The following is a 25,381-nucleotide window of genomic DNA, read 5'->3' as shown; positions in this document are numbered from 1 at the left end:
CATCTTCGTGATAACAAAATTTGTTAATTTGGTGATTTTTTCTTAAACTATCACTAAGCTCCACTCCACTCCAGAGAAATTGAACAAGGGAGAGTCCTACTTCCTGCCAAAGAAGCGCAAGAATATTGTCCGCCTACGATGTCCGCCTACGATGTCCGCCAGGTCTATAAACCCGCTTCGGAGGTTTCTGTGGAACTGCCTAGGACACGAAAGAAGAGAGTTGTTGATTGTGTGATCTCCCAAAAGGGAAACTATCTATCTATCTGGGGCGGTGGGCGCTGACACCTCAGGCACCCACTCATCGGATCAGAGCCATACTGTGGCCTCCAAACGATTCAAAAGCTTCAAGAATCGACTTCGCCTGCCGCTTCAATGACTTCCGATATTATGGCCTCTACATCAGCCTCTGTTGTAAGGTGGTTGACGAAACAGGCCCTCAGCGCAAAGTGGCCGTCGATTGTAGCGTTGGAGATAAAGACACGGCCTCTCTTAATAACGCGCGTAAGGATTGCCTGGTTGTTCTTGCTACGATGACGGAAGCAAACAGCACTCAATGTTACTGGCGTTAATAGCTCAAGATCTGGCTCCTTCCCGATAGCTGTCGCCAGTGTCTGGGCGTGGGCGAGGTCACGCAGTATTGCTTCACGAAACGCCTGTCGCCCATGATATTGGAACGACATCCAGAGCTTCAACGCCCGGAAGCGCCGCGACAACTCCATGGACTCATCGAAGAAGGCGAAAGCTTCCATCGAGTCCTGGCTGAACACCTGGACATAGTCGCCACTGTTCGAGAATGCCTTGCGAGCGAAGTGGGCATCCCTGAACAGGAGACACCCGCAGTCGATGGGCTGGTAGAGGAACTTGTGGGCGTCAAGAGACAGCGAATCTGCAAGTGCCAGCCCCTTGAGTCGTTCCGGCACGGCTAACGCCGCGGCCGCCCCATACGCACCGTCGACATGCAGCCACAAGTCTTCTCTGCGGGCGACAGCGGCAATCTCCTCGAGCGGATCTATGGCCCCAGTGGCGACCGTTCCCGCCGACGCAACAACAGCAATTGGCTTCAGTCCGACTCGCCGGTCAGCGGCGATTGCTTCCTGTAGGAGATCCGGCCGCATGCGGAACTGGTCGTCCGTGGGGATCAGGCGCAAGTTTTTGCGGCCTAGGCCAAGCAGAGCGACGGCCTTGGCGATCGACATATGCACCTCTTCTGAAGCATAAACCACACCGCCTATGACGCCCTCTTCGTTTGCGGGCAGCTTGGCCTCTCGCGCCATGCCAAGCCCCATCAAGTTCGCAGCCGACCCTCCACCGCACAAGCTGCCGTTGAAGCCCTCGCAGCCAATGGCTTCGGCGAGCCACTTGACCACGGTGCGTTCCACCACAACTGCCGACGGCGCTGAGCGCCAAGCAGTCACGTTCTGGTTGAGGGCGCCTGCGAGCAGGTCGCCGATGGCGCCAACTGGCTCACCTGAGCCTGCCACATAGCCGAAGAAACCGCCGACCGAGGGCCGCCCGTGTTGTGCGATTACGCTGAAGTCTTGCAACACATCTGAGCCGCGCGGGGCCTCATCCCAGGGTCTCGTGAACAGTTCAAATGTTTGCGGACCGCTGGTCGAGGGAAAGGTAGGTAACGTGCTCAGCGATGACCAATATGTGGTTGCAAGCTCAGCTGCCGTTGCCGTTAGTTGCTTCAATTCTGCCTCGGGTATGCTGAGCGCGTGTTTTGCCATCTTTGCGAAACAGGGAGGTAGTGCGTTTTGTTGTGATATGCCGATAACAACACGGAGATTCAATAGGACGGGAATTACTTCTAATGACATTTCAACAATTTCGGAATTTCGGAATTTCGGAAAATTCCACTTATTCTAGATAACATATCTGGTGTACGGGCGGGCTACACGTTTCCCTTCCCACCCCACAAAGGAATACTAGTTATCGTATCATATCTTTTGTTCTTCTATCTCCTTCCGTTACCAAGGTACTCGAGACTTTTGAGTTTGCTAGCGAAAGCAAGATACTGATAAGGTAGAGATAATTAGGCGATTTAGTGTAAGACAAAACACATACTGATTCTTGACGGAATCAGGCTGCGACTATGGTTCGTGCGGGTTTAAATAGGGAATTAGTATATAGCCCCCCCTACTCGTATCTGGACCCACCCTTACCCGTTCTGGCTAAAATTACTTATATAAGCGAGGAAATAGTAAGGGGTCACCCTAGGGACAGTACAGGATTTCCCTACAGCCACTACAAAAGCTTATGTAATATACCAACTGCTTATGTAATACATCACATGACTTCGAGATGGCCTATTTTCTATGTTACCCTGGTAACGAATATCAAGGCTAAATATCAACAAACCCCTATATGACTTTCTAAATACTATTTCATCTCAATCTATCTCATTATCTATCAATTTGATAAATCTGACCAATCATCTCCCCCGCAATGGACCCTATCTTCAATCAATCTTTCGATAACCGCGATGACCTGATTCAGGCCCTCCAAAAGCATGCAATTTCGCATGGTTTTGTCATCTCGATTGGTCGATCTGTTGCTTTACGCAACGTTCGTCTGCAATGCAATAGGTCAGGGCAGTATAAAGATCGAATCAATGCTCCAAATAGGGCTAAGCGCCGTCGTACATCCTCGCGTATGATTAGCTGCCTATTCTTTATCTATGCATCAAGATCAGATCGAATAGCAAACGGAAAGTGGTCTATCAAATCCTTCGATCTTACACACTCACATGAGACAGAGAAAGCTGACCTTATTACTCATCCACTAGCCCGAAATAGGCAGTTGTTAGACGACCAGAAGGCTAAGATCTATACCTATTTTGAGCAGGATATCTGTGAGCAAGCGATGCTGCGCAGGTTAGGTAGAGAGGAAGTAAGATTAATTGATCTTCTTCCTTTAATTGAATAGGAAGGATAAAATCAATTCGGCTTAGAATCATAAGATGAGAGAAAAGTAAAGTAGGACTGAAGCTTGGTTGATTGTATTGAATCTTGCTTGTATATATTGAACATAATTATTATCTTGGTAGAGAAAGCAGGGCATATTTATAATCAACTTGTCTCTTGCATGTGATCGTTCTAGATGATGCATGATGATCTCATGCAGATAGATCTAGATGCATAGTGATCTCATGCAGTAGCTGATTGATCGGTGGTTGCTTGATTGTACGATGTCATTGACTGTAGTGATGATGTAGATCGTGTCATTGACCGTAGTGATGATGTAGATCGTATACTATGATACGTCTGTTCATGCCTGATTATCCGATTGGATAATGATGATATAATAGCATAAAGCTTATTGAGATTCAGCCATCTTGTATAGGCCTTATGAATCTGGCTTGATATGCTGTATGACGGTTTAGGCATCTTGCCCTATATCTCACAATATCCCATTCCGGCAGTTGATTGATCTAATCCGTGCAGAGTATTCTGATATTCGAATCACAATACGAGATCTAGAGAATCTACGGATGGCCTTTTTATCTGATAAATTAGCGAATCGGACGCCAGTACAATATCTTATTAGCCACTTAAATGAGACTAATTGGCGTTATGCACTAAAACAGGATAAAGAAGGGCGTATAACTTTCTTTATGTTTGCATATAATGACTCGATCCAATTAGCTAATCAATATAATAGGGTCTTTATCTTAGATTGCACATATAAGACAAATCGATATAATATGCCATTACTGCATATTATTGGCTGCTCTCCGTTAAATTCGAATTTTAGTATTGCTTTCTGTCTTATGTTAAATGAGCAGGAGCAGTCCTATCAATGGGCCCTACAGATATTCTTTTCCTGGCTAGACCCGATTCATCCTAGCCTAGTTCTTTGTACTGACCGAGATCTTGCATTAATTAGTGCAATTAAGACGAATTACCCTGATTAGCCGCATCTTTTATGCCTATAGCATATTAACAAGGCTGTATTAGCAAAATGCAAGCCACTTTTCGTTCGATCTGACCCTTCTAGGGAAGAATCAGCTAATCAGGATAAAGAATTAGAAGATCAGGAGAATCAGAATAAGGAATGGGAGGAGTTCTATAGATATTAGCATCAATTAGTAGCTGCGTCTACTGAATCTGACTATAAAATAAGGTTATCTGATCTAAAAACTAAATACCAGATCAAATCCCCACGTGCTCTATCCTATCTTCAATACATATAGCTAATTCATAAAGAGCGATTCGTCCAATTTTGGACGAATCAGTATCTTCATCTAGGTAATACAGCAACCTCACGTATAGAGGGCACACATACTTATATTAAGCGCTTTATCCAATCATCTAGTGTTGATATATTGACTATATAGGCACGTATTAGTCATAGTATCTTACATCAGATCGAGAGGGTTACGTATGAAGCAAAGAGAGATAAGATTAAACAGCTAACTTACGCATTCTCACCTGTTTATAGGCTAATTACTCGACAGATCTCACACTACGCAGCTAATAAGATTAAAGAACAGGTAGATAAAGCTAAAAGATCTACTCCTATTGCTCCGTTACCGATTTGTACGGGTGCTTTCGTCCAAACAATAGGCCTTCCTTGCGCGCATCAGATTAAGCAATAGCTAGATCAGGGCAAGCCAATCCCTTTATCAGCCATTCATCCCTTCTGGAGGCTGAATTCGGCTATAATAGAGGAAGCTGATTGGTTACCGATCCTCGAGCCAAGTTTGCCAAAGGTCAGATCGAAAGGAAATGAGATTCATACACCAGCTACTGCTTCATTAGCAGGTCTTATTGGTCCAAAGAAGAAGAAGGCCCCATCAAAGTGTTCTAAATGCGGTATAATTGGCCATACTATCCGGTCATGTAAATAGGGCAGCTTTCTATTGGTTGAATTAGTTGAATTAGTTGAATTAGTATTAGATTGGATAAATCAATAGTGGTGAATTTATAGTGGATAGAGTGACGTTGGAAAATAGAGTCATGTGATGTATTACATAAGCAGTTGGTATAACTAACTAACTAGTTATTACATAAGCTTTTGTAGTGGCTGTAGGGAAATCCTGTAGTGTCCCTAGGGTGACCCAATAGTAAGCTCGTATAAGTTAGTAAGTTAAGTTAGTTAACGTAATCCACAGCCGACCTGGCCATACAGCCGACCTGGCCACCTACCACCACCCAAAGATTTTAAAACAGGATATCTCAACCATAAAGCATTAATTTATCCTGAACTAGCGATTTTTACATTGATTAATCTTGTGCCCAATCTGCCCGCACCACTGTATGTAGGCGGAGCCCTCTTGCGTGGCTGATCCTGCTGAGTAGGTAAATCGCCCTGCTCATGCGATACCACCCCATTACCTTCTACTGGCTGATTTAGCTGTTGAACCAGCTGTAGGCCTTCTTCAACCGATAGGCCACCTTCATGAGTTATCTGCCTAGTTGACCGATTGCGTTTCTGGCGTTTTTCCTCATTCCCTGCGCGTAGATTGGCGTTCTCTTGCGCAAGTAACGCAGTACTGTGTAGGGCTATAGAGTGGCCCTTGATGATTTGATCTAGTAAGATCCTTGATGGGGTTGGAGGAGTATTTGACCGCCGGCTTAGTAGATCTATCAGTATTGAAGATTGCTTTTGTAGCTGAACGATAGTTCAGGGCGTTTTTGGTGTGAATTGGCTAGATCTGCTGCTTGGCCGGCTACTTGGTGGTGTAGGTGTTCGTAGAGAGATATTAAGCTTCGAGAGCACTCTTTCTGCATCGACCGGCACTAAGCCACTAGCTGCGAAGCTATTCTGAATAATAGATGGCCTTTGGAAGGCCTCTAGCCGTGCGCGTTGGTAATCGTCTAAGAAATCAAACTTATCGATATGGTTATATCCTACACGGGCAAGATCGCTTATGAAGCGACCGTACGCGCGCTTTAGCACTGCAAAACACCCAACATCAAGTGGTTGTAGGATATGCGATGAATGCGAAGGCATGCAAAGAGGTATAATATCATTATCTGCGCAGATTTGATCGAATTGGGGTGTAAGATGGCTGCCATGACCGTCAAGTATCAATAAGCGAAATCGGCCGTGTATACGCGAATTCGTCGATGGGACAAAGATCTTTTGTAACCAGCGTAGACCAATCTCATCAGTCGTCCAGCCGTTATTCGAGACCTCGAATCGCTAATCTTTTGGTAGGTTATCAAACCAGCCGGCTTGGAAAACACTGCCTTTGAAGATTATGCATGGCGGGAGTGAATTACCGTCTGCGCAGATTGCTTCGATCGCAGTAACCCATTCGCGATTTCCTGGCTGTAGGATAGCCCTCCGACTATAGTATTCTGCCCGTGTAACCCCCTTCTACGCTGAAATAAGGCCCATCGCGAATCCTGTCTTATCAAAGTTGTAGATATCCTCTGGCTGAATACCCTTCTCATCGATGATACGTTGTACGGTAGAAAACCACTGCCGGAGCGATTTCGGATCTTCATTAAGGGCACGTTGGTAATCGTATCGTCTTGAGAATCGTGTACGAAGCTTATCGCGGCGTTTGACGAAATTTGATGGCTAATTAACACCAACGGTAAGCGGAAGGGTTGTTCCACGTGCAGCCAGGAGGAGATTAGCCATTTCTCCTACAGTAGCGGGCCTAGGCGCTGCGCAATGCGTATCCATAGAGATAATCCATTCAACAAGGGAATCCTCTTCATTTTGGGTCAGTTTATGACTATTAGGGCGTCTATCAACGCGTGAGGTCTGGCCATGGGCGCGTGTGAGCAAGGTAGACCGAGGTATTGCGTATAGCTTCGCTGCCGCGCGGATAGATTTGATGCGGCCATCCTTTAAATCGGAAAGGGCCAATAGGATCTTGCCCTCCTGGTTGACCGAGTTCTGCGAAGATTCAGTGCGAATTGGTGGCATGGGAGGTGGTTGAAATAGGTAGGTCGGTAGGAAGACGCGATTTTAGATGGGGTGGCCAGGTCGGCTGTGGCCAGGTCGGCTGTGGATTACGTTAACTAACTTAACTTACTGTACTCCGTACGAGCTTACCATTTCCTTGCTTATAGGTGTTGAAATATGAAGTAGTGAATAATTGTATTTAGTATGGTGTTTTGGGGTGGCCCGCTCAACCGGGTGGCCCGGTCATGTGGGAACTACGTTAAGGGGGGGGGGGGGGGGGTCCAATTACGAGTAGGGGGGTCTATATACTAATTCCCTATTTAAACCCGCACAAACCATGGTCGCAGCCTGATTCCGTCAAGAATCAGTGTGTGTTTTGTCTTGCACTAAATCGCCCAATTATCTCTACCTTATCAGTCAGTATCTTGCTTTCGCTAGCAAACTCAAAAGTCTCGAGTACCTTGGTAACGGAAGGAGATAGAAGAACAAAAGATATAATACGATAACTAGTATTCCTTTATAGGGTGGGAAGGGAAACGTGTAGCTCGCCCGTACACCAGATATGTTATCTAGAATAAGTGGAATTTTCCGAAATTCCGAAATTCCGAAATTGTTGAAATGTCATTAGAAGTAATTCCCGTCCTATTGAATCTCCGTGTTGTTACAGAGAAGGGCAAAACCAGCTTCACCAATTTGCTCTCTTTCGTTAATTTTTGGCCCCACTACAAAGATACTAGCCTGAAAATTGAGTGCTCTTTAGTGGTAGAATTATTACGTACTCTTTTTCCCGGTGTCACTTCACATTACAGTGCCAAAAACCTTCTGGAACTAGTCACTTAGAGTCACCTAGAACACTCTAGTTATTTATGGCAAACGCAATAGATCCTTACATGGGATTTGGAAGCTCGTGGAACTGAAGGGCTCATTCCATAAGCCCTGTAGGGCAATATTATATACATAATTTTCTCCCAGAGTCTTCCACAAAGAAATTAGAAAATAGAGGAAGGAATGAAAATGGAGATCATTGACAGCTGCTATGCACGAAATCGTATGAAAGAAACCCGCCCTGATTCGTGTCCCAAGGCAAGTCAATTCCCACTTGTCGCTGAACAGCTAGGCTGAAACTCAGGAGGAAGCCATAGTGCATTTTTGCCGTTCAGGTTTATCCACTGTCCTTGCTGAATGAAGATCGCCGGATTTCTATTGGTTGAATTAGAAGCATGATTTTCGTGCCCGGATTGAACATCGAGGGTGCCTAAGTTGGTTATTAGATATGAACCATCTTGTGAGAACTGGAGTTCAGTGACTATCCCATTAGACTTTAGGGTCTTTTGCAAGGCACCCGTCGCTATGTCCCAGAGCCACACCGTCTGATCTAAAAAGCAGGACGCCAGCAGCCGGCCGTCCGGCGAGAAGGCCATTGACGTAACCGAGCCTGAATGATCCTCAGTCTCTTGCAAGATGCCCGGTCCTGTGTCCCTGAGCCGCACCGTCTGATCTAGAGACCCTGGCACAACCATCCAGCGGCCGGGCGAGAACGCTGCTGACAAATCTGAACCCGAATGGCCTTTGAGAGTCTGTTGTATAGCGCCCGTCGCCGTGTCCCAAAGCCGCACTCTCTGGTTATAGGAACCGGATGCCAGCAGCCGGCCGTCTGGCGAGAAGGCCACCGACGGAGCAGAGCTTGAATAGCGCTGCGAGTAGCGAATCGGAACCCAGCCCGAATTGTACTCAATAGTCTGCTGCAAGGCGCCCGTCACTGTGTCCCAGAGCCGCACCGCCTGATCCAGAGAGCCGGACGCCAGCAGTCGGCCGTCGGGCGAGAAGGCTACTGACCGAACCGAACCTACATGGCCCTTAAGAGTCTGCTGCAGGCCGCCCGTCGCCGCGTCCCAGAGCCGTACCGTCTAATCCAAAGACCCAGACGCTAGCAGCCGGCCGTCGGGCGAGAAGGCTACCGAGTTAACCGAGTTCGAATGGCCCTCGAGAGCTTGTAATTCTGCACTCTAGGTTTCGTTAACTTGTGGGAACTGGCATATCCAGCTTGGAAGCTCTGACTGGAACTCTCTACGGATTATTGCCGTTCGAGGTGCAAATACCAGCCCTGCGCAATAAATTTGAAGTGGCGCTTCATCAGCTATCTGGCGATTTTTCATAACAAAGCGCTTTGCATCGTGAAGGAAGTCCAAGATTGAGCAAGACTCGTTGCCCTAAATGTGTTAGTTCAAGTCATGTATGACTATCTTCTGAACTTACGAATATGCCTGTTTGGAGGGTATCAAGAATACTCAGTATTTCCGACATAAGGCCTAGTAGGCTCATAGCTTCTACCTAGTGCAAAAAGTGCGTCTAAAGAAATAAGAATGCATCATGCGTTACGTTATTCAAATTTCGGCATTGGACAAGATGATGAGCCCAATATTGGCAGGCGTACTGCAATGCAGCAGGGACGTAGTCATCGATTTTCCGACGATCAATCTCTGCACGATATGTTCCATCACTTGGCAGCGTACATATATTTTTTCGCAGACTCTCACACACAGAAAGGCATTTCACGGTCAACTTATAGTGCATTTCTTTTGAGTCCAGCCTAAAGGGAATTTTCTCGCGGGTTTCGTGATCAAGAAGATAGTCTCGGAAGGACAGATAGAATAGTCGCACTGGCTGAGTCGGATCTTTCGATATATCCAGTACTGAATGTAGCAAGTCTAGTCTCCGATCAATGTGTTCCTTGGGCAGTCTAATAAACCGCGAAAGAGATATGATTGAGAGTGGGCTCTCAAGCATTATAATAGTACTAACAATTTCTTGAAACTCATGGACTAGTATTTCCTCCTTCCTCTTGGTTTGTCCTTTAAGAAGCCGATTGATCACAGGGAGATATGTTACATTGAACTCGGATCTATTATTCTTATGCGCAAGGATCTCTACCAGACTCTTATTCGGGTCCTATCGAGGATCCTCAAATATACGGCAGGCAGTAGCCGCAAAAATGAATAACGGAACTGATAAATTCACGAGCCTACGGAAATCAGCATCTCCAGGCTAACCGTTAGGCAGAGAACGAGTTTTCCAAATCTCAGATAGCCGGGACTCCAAGAACAAGGATATATCATGCTGTACAACTGGTTCAGGAACCGCATAGAGAATCAGATGTTCATGTATACGCCTTGTGATCTTTGAGAATTCTTGAAGAATGGGCTATTCAGGCCTACTCGTGAGAAAGACTCGTAGATATATAGCTTTTGATTTGCGTAGCTGGGGTAATAACTGGACAACGATTCGCATCTCCTTATCCCGTTCGCCTTCGTCTAAAGCGTTAATCACTATCACTATAGTTGGAGTCTGAGGACTGGTTGATCTTAAACTTAGTAATAGGTGAAGGAGTAGTTTATCGGACTGCTCTTTGAGTGGTTTGCCCGTAATGTCGGGTTCATCGTTGATGGCTTTTCGGATAGCTGGGGTCAGCTAGGGGATAGAAATCACCAGCTGCCTAGCAATTGTTTGAAAAAGCTTCATGGCGTTTCCTCGGTCTCCTTCACCCCTTTTAAAAAAGAAGCTAGCGCCTAGAACCTTCGCCTGTTGGAAGGTTCTTGCCACTGTTCGGGCGATTGTTGATTTTCCTGTTCCAGCCCTACCATTTAGCCAGAAAATAGGTTTCCCCCTGGCGATTTCGCCTATTCTGTGATCTGGGAAAGAAGTTCGGTTCTGGTGCCTTGAAGACATTCATCCTCATGTTGATTGTCAAAGGAGTCAAATGCTGCCGCTTGAACTGCCGACAACTTGCCCCAATCAATCTTCTGGTCCAAACATTCAACCCTCGTCAGAATGGTTCTATTCATAGTTAGTGATAGTGCACTTCCCCATAACCAACCGAACTGTATACTACTTTTTGAGATTACTCAATCCCTGACTAACTAGACGTTGTCAGTACACTTGTTCAAATGAAGAATGGGATGACATGAAAGATATGCTATTATATAAATTTTTTTATAATATTCAATCTTTGAAAAACATACGAAGCTAGAAAATCACAATGTAGGGTCCTAACCTTGTTGAAAGGCATGTGCACTATGCATCGAGAGATACATATGGTCCTGCAAACACCAAGGTTCCTACTCAATACCTTACGCGGTAATATACGACCGGCTTCCTTGCAATGAGCGATGCACTAAGATTCTTAAATACGGCTATCAATACCCGAGCCTCTACGGGGAAGACTATCTAGATAATCTATATCAAGAGTGCTGCGATAAAGGAGACGCCCGTGTTAACTTACTTAAATAGAAAACCTATTCCGAAATCAGTCTTGATAAAACTCCTATCATCGTGCTTAGATACGGCCATTTCTTTACTAGTAAGTCGGTTAATAGATTAGTTAGCCTGGATAAAGTATACACGAGAGATAAAGATAGAAAATTCGACGGTCTCCGAGATGTCTCTTCTTTACTTATTAATATCATACTATCGTGCCCGGACTGTAAGCAGCCAATTCGCTAGTTTATAACGAAGCGTTATAATCGTGTTATTAATCATGCCGTGATAGATAAGACTACGAAGCGGTTCCTTATTAAGGGCCGCATAGACCTTAAAGGCCTTAAATCGCGTCTAGATAATATTAGAGATAAGCTTAACTCTAAGCGAACCGCTATAGAGGTAGGGAATACTAAATCATAGCTTAAAGCACGATATACAGCCTATACACGGCTCGTAAGGGAGGCTTTAGCTCTTAGCAAAGCTATGGAGGCCGAGAATCGGCCGGTGAAACGGCTCACGGATACGATTACCATCTACTAGAATTTATTAGGGGTCGAAGTAGCCTCCCTCTTAGCCCGAATAGAGGCGATAAATATAGCAACACGAGAATCCGACAACTAAATTACCCTCGGCGCATAGTTAATGTCGGCATATGTGGGGTCTTAGGCCCAGATTGCCATCTGAATTCTGCCTGCTTACTAAGCAACCTCTCTGGTTCTACCGCGGAAGAACACTATCTTGCATCTTCCTTACTATGCACCGTTTCTGCATCTTCCCTGCTATGAAACGCCATCATGTTCACCGCTCTCTGATATATCGGATTGATCTTCAACGATCGCATCAACATTACCTATCTAGGCAGGAGACTACGTAACACTCCAAAATGACCTCGAATGTTCTTGATTTCCTTATGTGATATTTGCCATGTACCCCATGTTATAAATTGCACCCTGATTCCTAGTTAGAATAAACAAGTTTGACATCTCTTTTATCTCAGGAAGAATTACCTAGCATAGTAGACCATCTGAATCAACCTTCCACTGCTTGATTCTTCTGTCTGACCAGCCGATCGTGTTCTATCTTGATTCGTCTCTCTTCCATAATCGTGGCACTAAGATTAGTGTGCACGAACGATTTCCTCTACGGTTTTATGCACCAGACGCATTTCCAACATTATATATATATCTTCCGCCGGGAGGAGCGTACGCAAGGTCTTGTTCTTCCCTATTATAGATCGAGCACTATATCAAATAAACACTAAGTCAAGGTTGCGACTGGGTTAGGTCTAAGAAAAATTATTAGGGAGATTAGTGAGTGTTTCGAGAACTCAGGGGTAAAAGCAAAGCAGAACTTTTTAGTTTCCTATCTATACCCGACGCTTTCTTTGCTTGCTCGATAAAGTACTGCACCCTATATAGCAAACAAAGAACGAATTATAGAGACCTACTATAGCTCTATCCCACGGTAGGATTAGCTAGCTCACTCAAGGAGCTCGATAGATTCGGTAGCATCCTATCTACAATTACCTAGTAGTCCCTAATCTACTATAGAATCGAGGGGAACTAAGGAGCCTTCCTATCAGGCGTATATTAGATTTCTTAAGATAGTAAGATTAACAAAGCGTCAATAGGGTCTAAAGATTCTTTGCTTCGAATATCAAGACCTAGAGGTAACATAAGCAGCGTTCAAGTAGGTTGTAGAAAACTCTTATCCCGGAATTTGTGTAATTCCGATGCCCGCATCTGTTATTGTATTGCTAGACGGGCTCCAAGTTCCGTTTACAGGAAGCCAGAAACCTTTTATATATAACTTCTTAGCCGCAATAAAAATTAATTAACGCGTATATTAGACGGGAGTATAGCAAGATCCTTAAATTAGGTAAGGCGATTAGAGAACGCTAGAATATAGACGTGCTTTGCTTATTTTCTTGTTAAAGCTAGAAGCTTAAACGACCATACAGGGTAGAAGATTGTATAGGACTACCGCGCCTATGTGATCTAACGGTAGTAGGTATATTAGGACTGATATTCAAGAAACCGTCTTAGTGTATTGTATTAGGAGTCTACTTATTCTAAGTCTACCGTCTAATCAAAAGACCTCAATCTCGCTTTAAGGAGAGGAGATCTAATCTTTTAAATAGGCTGCTAGAATTTAACGAAAAGGCTTAGGTAATTACTAAGCTTCTAATGAGTTGATTTAAATGATTCCCTTTTCAATTTACGGTTCTAGTTCTTAAGAGTCAAGAGGACAGTTCGAGAACTACCTATGTATTCCACGAAAGTATCAAGACTAAGGAAGGGAACGGAAGAGAAAGTAGCTAATGGGGTAGTTCTTGATATATCGCACGATTAGGATCGCTTCTTTCCTTAAGTATCGAATGATAATCGTATCAGCGTAGCTCTAACCCTTAGATAGATGCTAACTTGACTATAACTAGAACTGTGCTCTAGTAGTTTGTCTAGCTTTAGTATCTTTTGACTCTCCCCTGCCTATAACTTTTAAATTAATAATAGAATCCTTGAGGTCTTTTGGAATGGTACTAGGGTATAATAAGCAGATAACTATATTCTAGTCTTTGGTTATTTCTGTATAAGATAGTTTAAGTGATAATTGTGGTGCTAAAACTATAATATCCTGGGTTGCAGAATATCGCAAAGAAACTGGTACACCGTATCTTAAATAGATAGAGCTGCTAGAATTGCTAGAGTCGGAATAATAGCTGTGAAGCGAAATCGAAGATGAATGTGTTATATCCGTTGAAGATCGATAAGACGAATCGGAAGAGAGTTTAACGATTAAGCGATCTAGTAATCCGCATTTTTCATTATTCTTACTAGTTACTTTCCTCTTAAGGATTAGTAAATCGTTTAATGTCGGTTTAGTATTACCGTTCGAAATCGGCCTTGCTGATCTATGTTTTTTCTCCTTTCTTCCGTATGTTGTGACCGAACTTATAAGCTAACCGCAGGAGGAGGTATACTCTGTCTAGTAACGAGGGAAAAGCGTAACGCTTTTATTTAGATACGAACGTCGTCTTTAAATAAAAATTAATGATCTAAGTGCTTACTCGATATCAAGTGTAAGTCTGCTGATAATTTCCTGAAGCCTCGCGAGTTAATAGGTAGAGAGCTAGGTGCAATCAATATAGGGTATCGCCTAATTTGGGTAGAGAATACTATGCCTTCGTCCGGAATAGAAGCGACTATAATACTTCAAAAACAGGTTGTATAGAAAGCATATACTTTTTATAGACGATATTACTCGGGGCGATAGTATATCAGGATGATTTTCGTAGAAGACTATAAGCTGAATCTCTGTATGAACCTTGGGGTGAAGAGCCTTTAGTTTATCCAAGAATATCCTCTACGCGTCTTGTAACGAGTAACTAAGCCTCTAGTAACAAAACCGTTCTAGTATTTCACTAAGAACTTAGCGTTAGTAGAGTTATATAAGTATACGTTCGAATCGAAATTAAGTATATAGAGTTAGATAGGAGAATAACAACAGGCTTTCCACTCGAGCTAATTTTATACTACGGAAAAGTCTGTAACGTCGTATAGCGGTAGAAAGGAATTTATATGATGCTTAGTATCTACGGATCTTGGCAATTGCAAGAATAGTGCTCGTTTTATCACTAGGGCATAGGCCTAAGTTATTCGGAATTCGATCGAAAGTTTCTTGCAAAACATTTTAAGACGGAAATAAGTCTAATAGCCGGATTATTTGTAGTAGAATAGAGTCAGCTAAGCTATCGTAAACATCGTTAGTAGCATAGCCCTCGAGCTTCTTGAATAGGGCCTCGAATATTTAGCTGTTTTGTCGAAATTTAGCTAGCTCCTCTATTTTTACGAAGCCTAGAAATAAAGTAGCTCTCGATAATTAGAAAGCAACTGTTGGTTTGCCCTTATTGCGTATAGATGCCCGGGCATATCGAGATCTTAGGCGAGAAAGCAACTTTTCACGATCTAGAGCGAGTATAGCGCTACTAAGTATCTCTCTTCTCGTCTCCTATAATACTAGCTTCCTTAGTAATAGGTTCAGTCTCACCATTAGACAAACTTACTATAGCTTGCTGCTTCTTGCAATACCTTAACTATTCCCTTAAAGTGATCTAAAAGGCAATCACTGACCCCCGAGTTTGTTACAATTCTGATCGTCAGGTAAGGAGAGCTTATATTTTCTTGGATACAAAGATCTACCTTTATTAGTGAGCGACAAAGTAATTCTTCTATTATTATGGACAACCGTATATCTAATATTTCTCGAATTATTAGATAGACGAATGAACGTGGTATGACTGCTATATAAGTAATTTGCACAGAGAGTGTGGCGGTTTGTATGAGAACGGTTCAAAGGTATAATTAATCAACTCGATAATCTCGAATTTGTTTCGCTTGATCTTACCCTGTTGCCTATTCGACCGAGAGGATCACTAGCCTATTCTGTCTCAGCTTGCTCCCATAGTTGATCACTCAAAGTCTGGAGACAAAATCACGGAATTACTTCGATGTAATAAGAATCTTTCGGTCGAGACTAATCAATCGACCTTGTTTATTAGAAGATTTATTCCGCTTGACCTCGTTCCCTTGCCTATTCATCCGTGAGAATTACTAGCCTATACTGTCGAAGCTTGCTCGGACAATAAATATTATTTTCGTATATTACCTATACAGACTGAAATATTGCATTTTCTGTTTGTCTTGGTTATTGCAATTTGTTGCCCGTAGTACCCCGGCGATCAGGGAAGGGCGCCTATAGCTACAGCCCGCGATGGGGCCGCCTAGGGCTGTGCCGAGCCTATTATGGATATTAGGTACGTAGCAGCCTGCTTAGTCAATTAGATGTGGGAGTAGAAACGGGACTACAACAATACTTTCTACACTGCGATTCGTCTTCCTCGGCACTTATAGAGTCATAGCCAAGTATAAGCAGTGTGCAGCTCTCTTCGTTTTCTCTCCATCCCAGGGCAAATCCAGAGCTCAGCATGATACTATATATCTCCTGGGCATTCTCACGGATAGAATGTCGGATTTTGCCCGTTAGGAAGTTCTGACTAGACGATGATGTCACCGAGCCGCAAACCTTCAGCTATGCTGTCGTTTACAAGGAGAAAGTCATATCGACTACTCCAACTATGCGCGAAACCCTATGAATATAATCCGCCCTGACGTGTGCCCTAGGGCGAGTGTTTTACCTTTAATCGCCGAACAGTAAGGCCGAGATTCAAGAGGAAGCTACAACGCCTTCTAGCTATTAAGGGTTATCCACTGGTCACCCCGTATAAATATCTCCGGATTCACTGGGGGTGAACCAGGCGTAAGATGTTTCTTAGACCCGGAGAGAATATCGAGGGATCCTAGGTTAGTATTCGGATTAGAACCATCTTCAGGAAACTCCCAATAGGTGACTTGTCCTTCTACCCTTAGTGTTTGCTTCAGGGCGCCCGTCTCAAGATCCCACAGCCGGACAGTGAAATCGAGGGAGCCAGACGCTAGTAGACGGCCGTCAGGTAAGAATACTACCGATTTAACCAAACTTAAATGTCCCTCTAGCGTCCGCAGCAGGGTACTAGTGGCGGTGTCCCAGAGACGGATAGTCTGATTATAGGAGCTAGACGCCAGCATTTGGCTATCGGCGGAGAATGTCACACACTAAACCGAAGCTAAATGACCTTTAAGAGTCTACCTTAGGGTGCCCGTGCTTCTATCCCAGAGCCGGACAGTCTTATCAACGGCGCTAGACGCTAGGAAGCGGCCGTCGGGACAGAATGCTACCGATAGAACCCACTCGGAATATCCGTCGAGACAAACGGTGCCCGTAGAGATATTCCAGACGCGAATAGTCTGATCGATAGAGCCGGACGCTAGCAGACGGTTGTCGTGCGAGAATACGACCGAATCAACCAAACTTGAATGGCCCTCTAGCGTCAACAGCAGGGTGCCAGTAGCGGGGTCCCAGAGTCGGACTGTCTGATCATGGGAGCTGGACGCTAGGAGCCGGCTATTGGGAGGCTCAGGACGTTTAGTCATTAGTATTTTACCCTAAAAACCTTGGTTTGGATGTTAGAATGGTGGTCGTGGTTGATGTTTTATTATCTCATAAATACCGTATTTCAGCACATTATTTCCCGAAAAGTAGTTAGTTCAGATCGTCCGGTTCAAACTGCTGCCGTCATTGACGCTCGCCGCTCCCGCAGTCTCAAAGCTTCGTCAGCATGTTTCTAACGCCGGCGCATCCCGTCAATACTTGGGCTACATGATGTCAACCCAGTACGCGTCTCTTCCGAAGAAAAGGCATGAGATTTGCTGGATCATACGTATGCATCTCGAATTCCCTATTGACATTGTTGTTTGTGTGGCTACTTATTATGCGCATGTAGTGTGGCGCAAGAACTTCACTGCAGCAGGCAAACCTACATTGGTTGAGTTTGGGTTGGACGGCATCACCCAGGAAGAACCTACGACCATGCTGTATGATTTCGATGACGGCCAGCTTGAACAGCTGACAAGAGGTATTGAGGCTCCAGTTTGTGAATTTGTTTGACAGCCTTCGTCACGTCACGGCGAGACTGGGGCTAACACATATGTAGGCCTTCATCCGCTTATCGCCTAAGGCCCCATTGTCCGACCTAGCCTTGTGCACTTCAATGCACAAGACGTACACAGACTGCTATAAAATGCAGGGATTCCTCGGCGGGCAGTGGGCGTAGGTCCTCAACGCCAATCATCCTAACGGCGTCGCTCTCTCAGACAGAAACGTCCTCGAGTCGGATGATAGGCGCTTGGCCCTGTACTTCCTAGGGTGGGAGAGTATAGAGGTTCGTCTTTCATCAGAGGCTGTCGATGGAGACGATCGCTTACCACGTAATATAGCTACATCAAGATGCATGTACGACTGCCATTTTCGCGGAGGAGATGAATAAATTGCAGCCATGGTTTTACGCTGGCAGTGGTGCGTGATACAACATTTTCGAGAAGTATGATTAAGATTAATTATACAGTGTGGTATAACAATATATCTCCGCTGAAGCCGAACAGTTGGAGTTTCCTAGGCGGATAATATTGTGATATCATAGACTGGCATGTTAAGACGTGAAAATTCCTATTTCTTTCTCGAAGAGAAGTGTGGCACATAGCGGGGCTTGGGCTCATCTTTCTCACATCGGCCCAGAAGCGTAAGCACGCAGATGTCAGAGCGCCCTTGACCTTTTGCTCGAATGTCAGTCTCACATCTTTTCTGTTGCGCCCGTCTACTGTACGCAATCAGGCCAATTGCATGACTCAACGTCCTATGGTGATCTGCCCTGCCGTTCACTCAATCCATTCCTCCTTGTGCAAATTCCCATGAGAGTATTCCATATACTGTATAATAACACTATTTAGATACAAAACTAGATGCGCCCTACGTTCTTTGCCCACAATCTGGACTCAAACCGGCTAATACGACTAACATTTCAAAGCAGTCCGAGAAAACGCCATAGCGCCTTAATGGCAGCCTCGCCTAGTCGATTATTTTAAAAATAGCCATCGCTTTGTTCACGTTCTTGACTTATTTCCCAATATTCACTACGGGTTGTCGGGTGATGCCTATTTTTATTCCTCTCTCGATAAAGAAATTTGGTTCTTGGTCCTTGTATACTTGCTCGAAGAGAAGGCTGTTGTCGAGCATTACCTAACACGTTTGTCGGAGTGGAGCTTTGAGGGTGTCTTTATCAAAAGTCAACATCAGCCACTCAATGTACTACTCTAAGTCTCTGGCTATAGGACTAGGAATTTTGAGGGTGCTCAGAACCGTCACGTCAACCACCGCTCTGAGCGTGGAAAGATGTAACCTATGGACGGTCGACTATGAGAGCAGGGCATTGATTTTGATGGGATGATATGGTACTGAAGCAGCCCCAATAATGTGACTTTTGCGCTTGGGTTACCCTAGTATCTATTGCTTTTCCTTTTATAAATCATCGCTTGACCCGACCCCACTTCCTCCACGGAGACCGGAGGTGTTCTCGAAAATCGAAATAGAACCAGACAGGGAAGTCGCAATGGAGAAGGCGGAGGTGAGACGTTCTATTTCGGACGTGGTGATATACTCGGATGCCTTGGGACGACAAGGTGATCTGGAAGCTGCAGCCGCCGCGATCGACGAGATGCAGCAGACAACTGACAGGGTACAAATCCAGGTTGGCAGTATGGACCGGTGGTCGGTTCATGCCGCAGAACTGATTGGGATCCCGTACGCCATCAAAATCATCAATCAAGTCGCGGTCCGACGCTGGACAGCATCTCACTCGCGGGAGATATTCGCCACTATCTTTAGCGACAGCATATTAGCATTGCAAGCCAGTCAGAATCTCGGAAACAAATCGGGACAATAGATCATTCACCCCTTTTTCCAAGCAGCCGAGACCACCAAGACCTACAGCACAGCGATTCGACTATAATAGATACCCGGTCACTGCGAAGTACCCGGAAATGACATTGCCAACCAGCTAGCTAAAGAAGCAGCCATACCGGGTAAGGTATACCCGTTCAGCCCTTTAATATCTCGCGAGAGGGCACACATCAGGCAAGGAATCCAAGAAAAGGAATAGAAAGAGTCGAAGACCGGGAGTCACCTACGACAGATTGACAGCACATTGCCAGCCAAGTACACGCGACGTCTCTACGGATCCTTACCCAGAACCGGGCTTAGTTACTAACGCAGTTGCGAACTGAACACTGCTGGCTATCAACATACGGGAAGGCATTTCGCTTCCACGATAATGACCTATATGCCTGTGGCAAACGCGAGAGTGTACCTATGTTTTGCTGGATTGCCCGGAGCTAAGAGTACTACGGCTAGAGCTCCGAGGGGAGGTCCGTGAGGCGTTCTACAGCATGTCAACCCTGTTAGGGGGACCTGGCGAAGAGGGAAAGGGTAAGATCAACAGTGCATCAAGGTCGCTTAGGAAATGGGACACGGCATCTTTACACATAGAGATATATATAGTTGTAGAATCCTGCATATCGTTCGTGAACTTGGTTTACCCAAATAGGCTAAAATACAACTCCGTACCTAGCCTAGTGGGCTGTGGTTTATAATCCAACTCGCGAGGGATCAGGGTAAATTAAAACATCATCATCGACTGTAAAACCGACCCAGAAGCCTCAGGAAATCAAGCGGACAGAGGAGCTGAGGACTTAGTGGCTCGTAACTAAAGGCACGAGAGGGGGGCAATGTGACGATCGTCAGCAGGATTGATGCCTGGTTCCTGAGGCATCAATCTACTATTTAGATAGCTCTCTCGCCGTTCTGCCTTCTTTCCTTCTTTCCTTCTCTCATGCTTAGTTGTTTTGGTCAAATGCTACCATGTTGATTGATCAATATCTCTCTCATGCCTGAGCGTAACAGCACGATAATATCCATAGCATTTCAGAGTAGATGGAATGCCCTTCATTCTCCTGAATAATATGCTTTTAGTAGTGGGTGTGACATACGTCGAAATTAAGAGAAAGTATGAGGATTGCAAGTTGTGGGTGCGCGGTTGCGCGGTTGCGGGCCCAGATATTAAGGTTTGATGTGATTGGCAAATTAGATGGTTTTCCGCGCTTAGTGAGCCACAAAATTATATATCCATCCACGGCGCCGATCCGAGACCCGAGTCCCTCCGAGGCAATAATTTTGGATCAAGGTTCATCGTACTGGAAAACTGCGGGGGTCTGGGGTGCCTGTCCAGTTACCAAAAGTGCAAAGACCATGAATGCAAGGTAGAAGTGATCGTGGAGTCATAAATTCTTCTCTTACGCTCCTTACCAGACTTTCTCTGTCAAAGACCCTGCCTAAAATCATATACTTGTTGAGGATATTCAGAGTTTCCTCCACCATCGAACCTTCCAATCCGTCTGCCAACAAATTACCGCTCAGCATGCTTCAACAAACAAGGGCCCTGGTGATCCAGATGAAGAAATCAACCCCTCACGCGACATCGTTTCACTGTCAGAAGAAAAACCTACAGATGATTTGAACGAGGTCGAAAGACAACTCACCGAAGCTGGAGAAGCCAAATACCATCGACTGGGATGGAAACGTCTGACAATCATGTTAATTGTCGAGGCGATTGCACTAGGCTCCCTTTCAATTCCCAATGCATTTGCAACACTTGGCATGATTGTTGGTGTCATCTGTTGTGTTGGGATAGGATTAATCGCTATGTATACCTCATATGTGATTGGCCAAGTCAAGCTGGCATTTCCATCGATATCCCATTATGGTGATGCCGGTACTTTGATGATGGGTCGCTTCGGGTACGAATTGTTCACGGCCATGTTCTTCCTTCAACTCATCTTTGTCACTGGTTCCCATTGCCTGACTGGCACCATAGCGTTCCAGCATATTACTGGGAGCGGCATATGCTCGTTGCTTTTTGGCGGAGTCTCGGCTATAATTCTTCTTCTGCTGGCTCTTCCATCCTCATTTGCCGACATTGCTATCCTTGGATATATTGATTTCGCTTCTATCATCATCGCTATCGGAATCACAATCATTGATACGGGTGTCGGAAGTACCAATGAACCAGGTGGGTTGGCAGCAGTGAATTGGTCCGCGTTGCCCAAGGAGAATATCTCGTTCTCCGAAGCATTCGTTGCCATTTCGAATATTGTATTCGCCTACTCATTTGCGACTTGTCAATTCTCGTTCATGGATGAGATGCACACCCCTGAAGATTTCACTAAATCGATCTGGGCGCTGGGTATTTTGGAGATACTTATCTATACCGTCACCGGGGCTACCATTTACGCTTTCGTGGGTTCAGAGGTCCAATCCCCTGCTCTTTTATCTGCTGGAGAAACTGTATCAAAAATTGCATTTGGCATGGCACTCCCGGTGATATTTATCTCGGGCTCCATAAATACCGTTGTGGCTGGTCGATTGATCCACGGTCGATTGTACCAGAACAGTGTGACTCGATATGTTAATACGGCCAAAGGCTGGATCACATGGATTGTTCTGATCTCTGGCATCACTATTCTGGCTTGGGTGATCGCTGAGGCAATTCCGTTTTTCTCGGACCTATTAGGTATTGCCTCGGCTCTCTTTACGTCTGGATTTTCCTTTTACTGGCCACCAGTGATGTGGTTCCTGCTCATCCGCAAGGGGGATTGGTGGGGAAAGGAGAACATCCTGCTCTCAATCTTCAATATATTTGTGTTTCTGTTTGGTCTCATGGTACTGGTGGGTGGTCTTTATTCCACCATTATGGATATAGTAAGCGGCCAATCCTTGACAGTGATTTTAATTTGGATTGAAAATCTGCTAACTGATTCGAAGCAAACAAACTATGGAACAAGAAATGTCCGTGAGGCATTTTCCTGCTCTCCAATTTGATTGAACACTTTCGTCAAGCAAGGCAATCAGAGGAAGAAAGAAGACGAGCAGGAGAAGGAGCAGGAGAAGGCGAAGCCAGAGAGATAGAGACGCAGAGAACAATACAACTAAGCGAAATAACTGAAAAGGGCTTATCAAGCAAGTTGTGTTACTGGAGATTCTGTTTTCTCTTTACTGTAGCTGTCCAATAGTTCACATACGTACAGTAACAAAATCAGTGATCTGAATCACTATGAAGACGGTTTCCCAGATCAATTAGTGTTAATGTACTGTACCCGATTACAGATGTCGTTCTTCTACATAAGGGACAGACATGAAGAGCGATACTGGCCTTCGCTTGAATATATGGCTTGCTGAAACAAAGCTGGAGCCCAGGAACTGCACCCGCACCCGAGGAAGTACATAATTTTAGGGAGCTCTTATCTTGTCGGGTCCAACGCATGTACTCGCCCCAGATAATATACTATCTTCCGGTAGTCTAAATTTTGATGCAACAATCATGTGCAACATCCTTCATAGACGTCTTGAAAACCATGTGTTTGAAAATGACCTCCATGAGGCAGGGATGTCGCGGGCGAAAAGAAAAGAGTGTCGGGGCTTTTATCTCTGAAGATATGGGAATTTCTTCTTGATGAGATGCCAGAGGCAAGGCCTTGTGCGTTCAACTTACATCCTGTATTAACAAACAGATCTTAGAATTTAGACAATAAAGCTGTATGCGAGGACAAATTTATAGATATGGAGTACAGGAAGGAGAGGACCATTTTACAATACCCTGTCTTCAACCACATGGTATTTACCATGTCACTTTATCCGTCGTTGCCATTGAAATACAAAACGTCACAGACCAGCTTTCCGGCCACATATTGGTTTCTTCAATTCAATGGGCTGTATTTTTCTTCGCCATACGTGGTCCATAAGAGCATGTAAACTTGTTGTTACATTAAGTTACTATTGTAGTTGGGGATCCATTGACATTATGTAGCTTTAGTTGTTCCTATTTGCTATCTGTTTGTCTGGTTACTTTTCGGGATTTCTGCGGAAATCGTATGATTTAGAGCGGGTAAGTGAAAGATATGTAGAACATACAGGACATACCACAGATGAAGGACGGGAAGGCCGAGCATAGACGAGCTTTGTGTGAAGTTTTCCCTCTCAATTGCTAGCTCTTATTTCTGGACTTGACTTTTATCCATTTCTTCTATCGAGACTGCTAGATATACAGTTGGTAGGGCGTTTACCAACTGTGCGATTCCATCCTCGTGTTGTCTCTCTTACGGCAGCTTCCCTGTTGGAGGTTTGTTCTGCCTCTCCTACGACTCTGTCCCTAGGTTTCTCTCTCTCGTTCCTCGACCTACCTGTGATGACCAGGCTGCCTTCAGGTTCCCCACTTCATTATATACATTATTAGTAATAATCACGATCATGAAAACAAGAAACCCGGACGCACTTAGCTAACATTTTCCGCTGTAGTTGTATCGTCCCGTGGGATATCGAATATTACTTGAAATTTGAAGGACGTTCGGCTTAAGATAAGAATAAAGTATTTACCAACATAGCTCGAATAAGCTATTCAAGGAAGGTATATATGCAAGCCTATTCCGTCAAGGGAACTACAGGATATAGCTAGATTTCGTTAGATCAAATTCCTAGTTCTACCAAAATAAAAACAGCGTGTCGTGGGAATTGCGTGTGTTTTTCTGCAGGCATCGCAACCCATCACTGATTACATCTAGACTTCCATACAATATTAGGTTGACTGTACAAGAAGTTTGGCCGCCGAATCTATTACGCTATATCCGGTTCATTTCCGAAGTTGCCTCAATCCAGATAGGAAGAACGGATAGGATTACACCATTTAATTTATATACGCTTGCATACCACAAAGATATTGACAGAGAACAGTCAGGTTGCTGGGTAGAAGATATCTCAATATCATGACTGAGATTACGCATTTCGTAAACGGCAAGGCGATCAAGCATGGCGTTGAAGTCATCCATAAAAGGACCGTCGACAGTGCATTCGAAAACAGCTCTCAGCTTTGCACCATTTAGCTTCAGTTGTCACAGATCATAGTGTTAAACAGACGCTTTAGAACGGATTTCTTCCACCGTAAACAGCATCGATGCTGTATCTACAATATTCCGAATAATAAAACCAACAGAGAGCCCGATAGCAACCATTGGCATTCAAAATAGGAGATTTAAAGGAATGAATTTAAAAGGATTGAAAACATAGTAACGCTAGACGATGTGAACCATGTAGAATGTTAGGAAATTCCCTAGGGCTCCCAGAATATCGTTTTCCAAATCCGAGTCTGGTGGAAATGCGCATTACCTTGGTTTTTGTTGTAAGAAAAATTGAGATACATGTGTGTAATCCTGAAAAGGAGGAGAATAGTGCTAGTGCTAGGATAAACAAAGGACCCCACCTGGGAAAGAGTGGCTTCATTGGGTAGGTTATACCCAGACGAATCAATTGCGGAACAAATTGAGCGTTGTATCTGAAATACCCGAGCGGTATTGGAGGCGGCTGAATCTGGCCAAGAGAAAGTCCTTAAAACAACGGTCTCCCTCACTAAGACGCAGAAATTTGAAAAGGTAAGTAACGCTTATGAAAAGCACTTCGTGCACCGACCTGAGCGAGCTGCGTTGCCGTCCAGCAGCTTCCAAAAGGCTGCCCAGTGGAAATTGAATGCATTGCCTCAGTATAATCGGTTCATGATAGATTTGTTCTTCCATTGCAATGAAAAATGCTTGCCTTGGCATCTTTCATGCAATCTGCCGTGGGAAGAATAGTGCTCATTGCATTGATATCATGTCAACGTACCATTGGCCATTCATGATCACTGAAATTTTATGATATTTGCTCCCGGCAAGATTTCCAAGGATCA

The 25,381-nt window shown here is 44.6% G+C and overlaps 5 protein-coding genes across 5 annotated transcripts; 2 read left to right on the top strand and 3 right to left on the bottom strand.

The window, feature by feature from the left end:
* Positions 1–344: 344 nt before the first annotated feature.
* N7458_004397 (pyridoxal phosphate-dependent decarboxylase family protein) lies at positions 345–1,730 on the bottom strand (the record flags this gene model as incomplete). Its single annotated transcript, XM_056907779.1, has 1 exon — positions 345–1,730. The coding sequence occupies one exon, from the start codon at positions 1,728–1,730 to the stop codon at positions 345–347; it is 1,386 nt and encodes a 461-aa protein (XP_056766397.1).
* Positions 1,731–7,955: 6,225 nt separating this feature from the next.
* N7458_004396 (WD40 repeat domain-containing protein) lies at positions 7,956–10,010 on the bottom strand (the record flags this gene model as incomplete). The annotated part of the gene is made up of 5 exons (XM_056907778.1): positions 7,956–8,774; positions 8,889–9,077; positions 9,124–9,198; positions 9,247–9,816; positions 9,894–10,010. 5 exons carry the CDS (start codon positions 10,008–10,010, stop codon positions 7,956–7,958), a joined length of 1,770 nt encoding a protein of 589 aa, XP_056766396.1.
* Positions 10,011–16,805: 6,795 nt separating this feature from the next.
* N7458_004395 (WD40 repeat domain-containing protein) lies at positions 16,806–17,153 on the bottom strand (the record flags this gene model as incomplete). The annotated part of the gene is made up of 1 exon (XM_056907777.1): positions 16,806–17,153. The coding sequence occupies one exon, from the start codon at positions 17,151–17,153 to the stop codon at positions 16,806–16,808; it is 348 nt and encodes a 115-aa protein (XP_056766395.1).
* Positions 17,154–17,382: 229 nt separating this feature from the next.
* Positions 17,383–17,667, top strand: N7458_004394 (uncharacterized protein; the record flags this gene model as incomplete). Its single annotated transcript, XM_056907776.1, has 2 exons — positions 17,383–17,440; positions 17,504–17,667. The coding sequence occupies 2 exons, from the start codon at positions 17,383–17,385 to the stop codon at positions 17,665–17,667; spliced, it is 222 nt and encodes a 73-aa protein (XP_056766394.1).
* A 3,534-nt stretch (positions 17,668–21,201) lies between these two features.
* On the top strand, positions 21,202–22,488 carry N7458_004393 (uncharacterized protein; the record flags this gene model as incomplete). The annotated part of the gene is made up of 2 exons (XM_056907775.1): positions 21,202–22,368; positions 22,432–22,488. 2 exons carry the CDS (start codon positions 21,202–21,204, stop codon positions 22,486–22,488), a joined length of 1,224 nt encoding a protein of 407 aa, XP_056766393.1.
* Positions 22,489–25,381: the final 2,893 nt, after the last annotated feature.

This window comes from Penicillium daleae (genome assembly GCF_028827525.1).
Source record: "Penicillium daleae strain IBT 16125 chromosome Unknown utg000005l_segment0_segment0, whole genome shotgun sequence".
Taxonomy (NCBI): Eukaryota; Fungi; Ascomycota; class Eurotiomycetes; order Eurotiales; family Aspergillaceae; genus Penicillium; species Penicillium daleae.
Note: the sequence above shows the minus strand (reverse complement) of the source record. Positions and strands in the feature narration are given on the sequence as shown.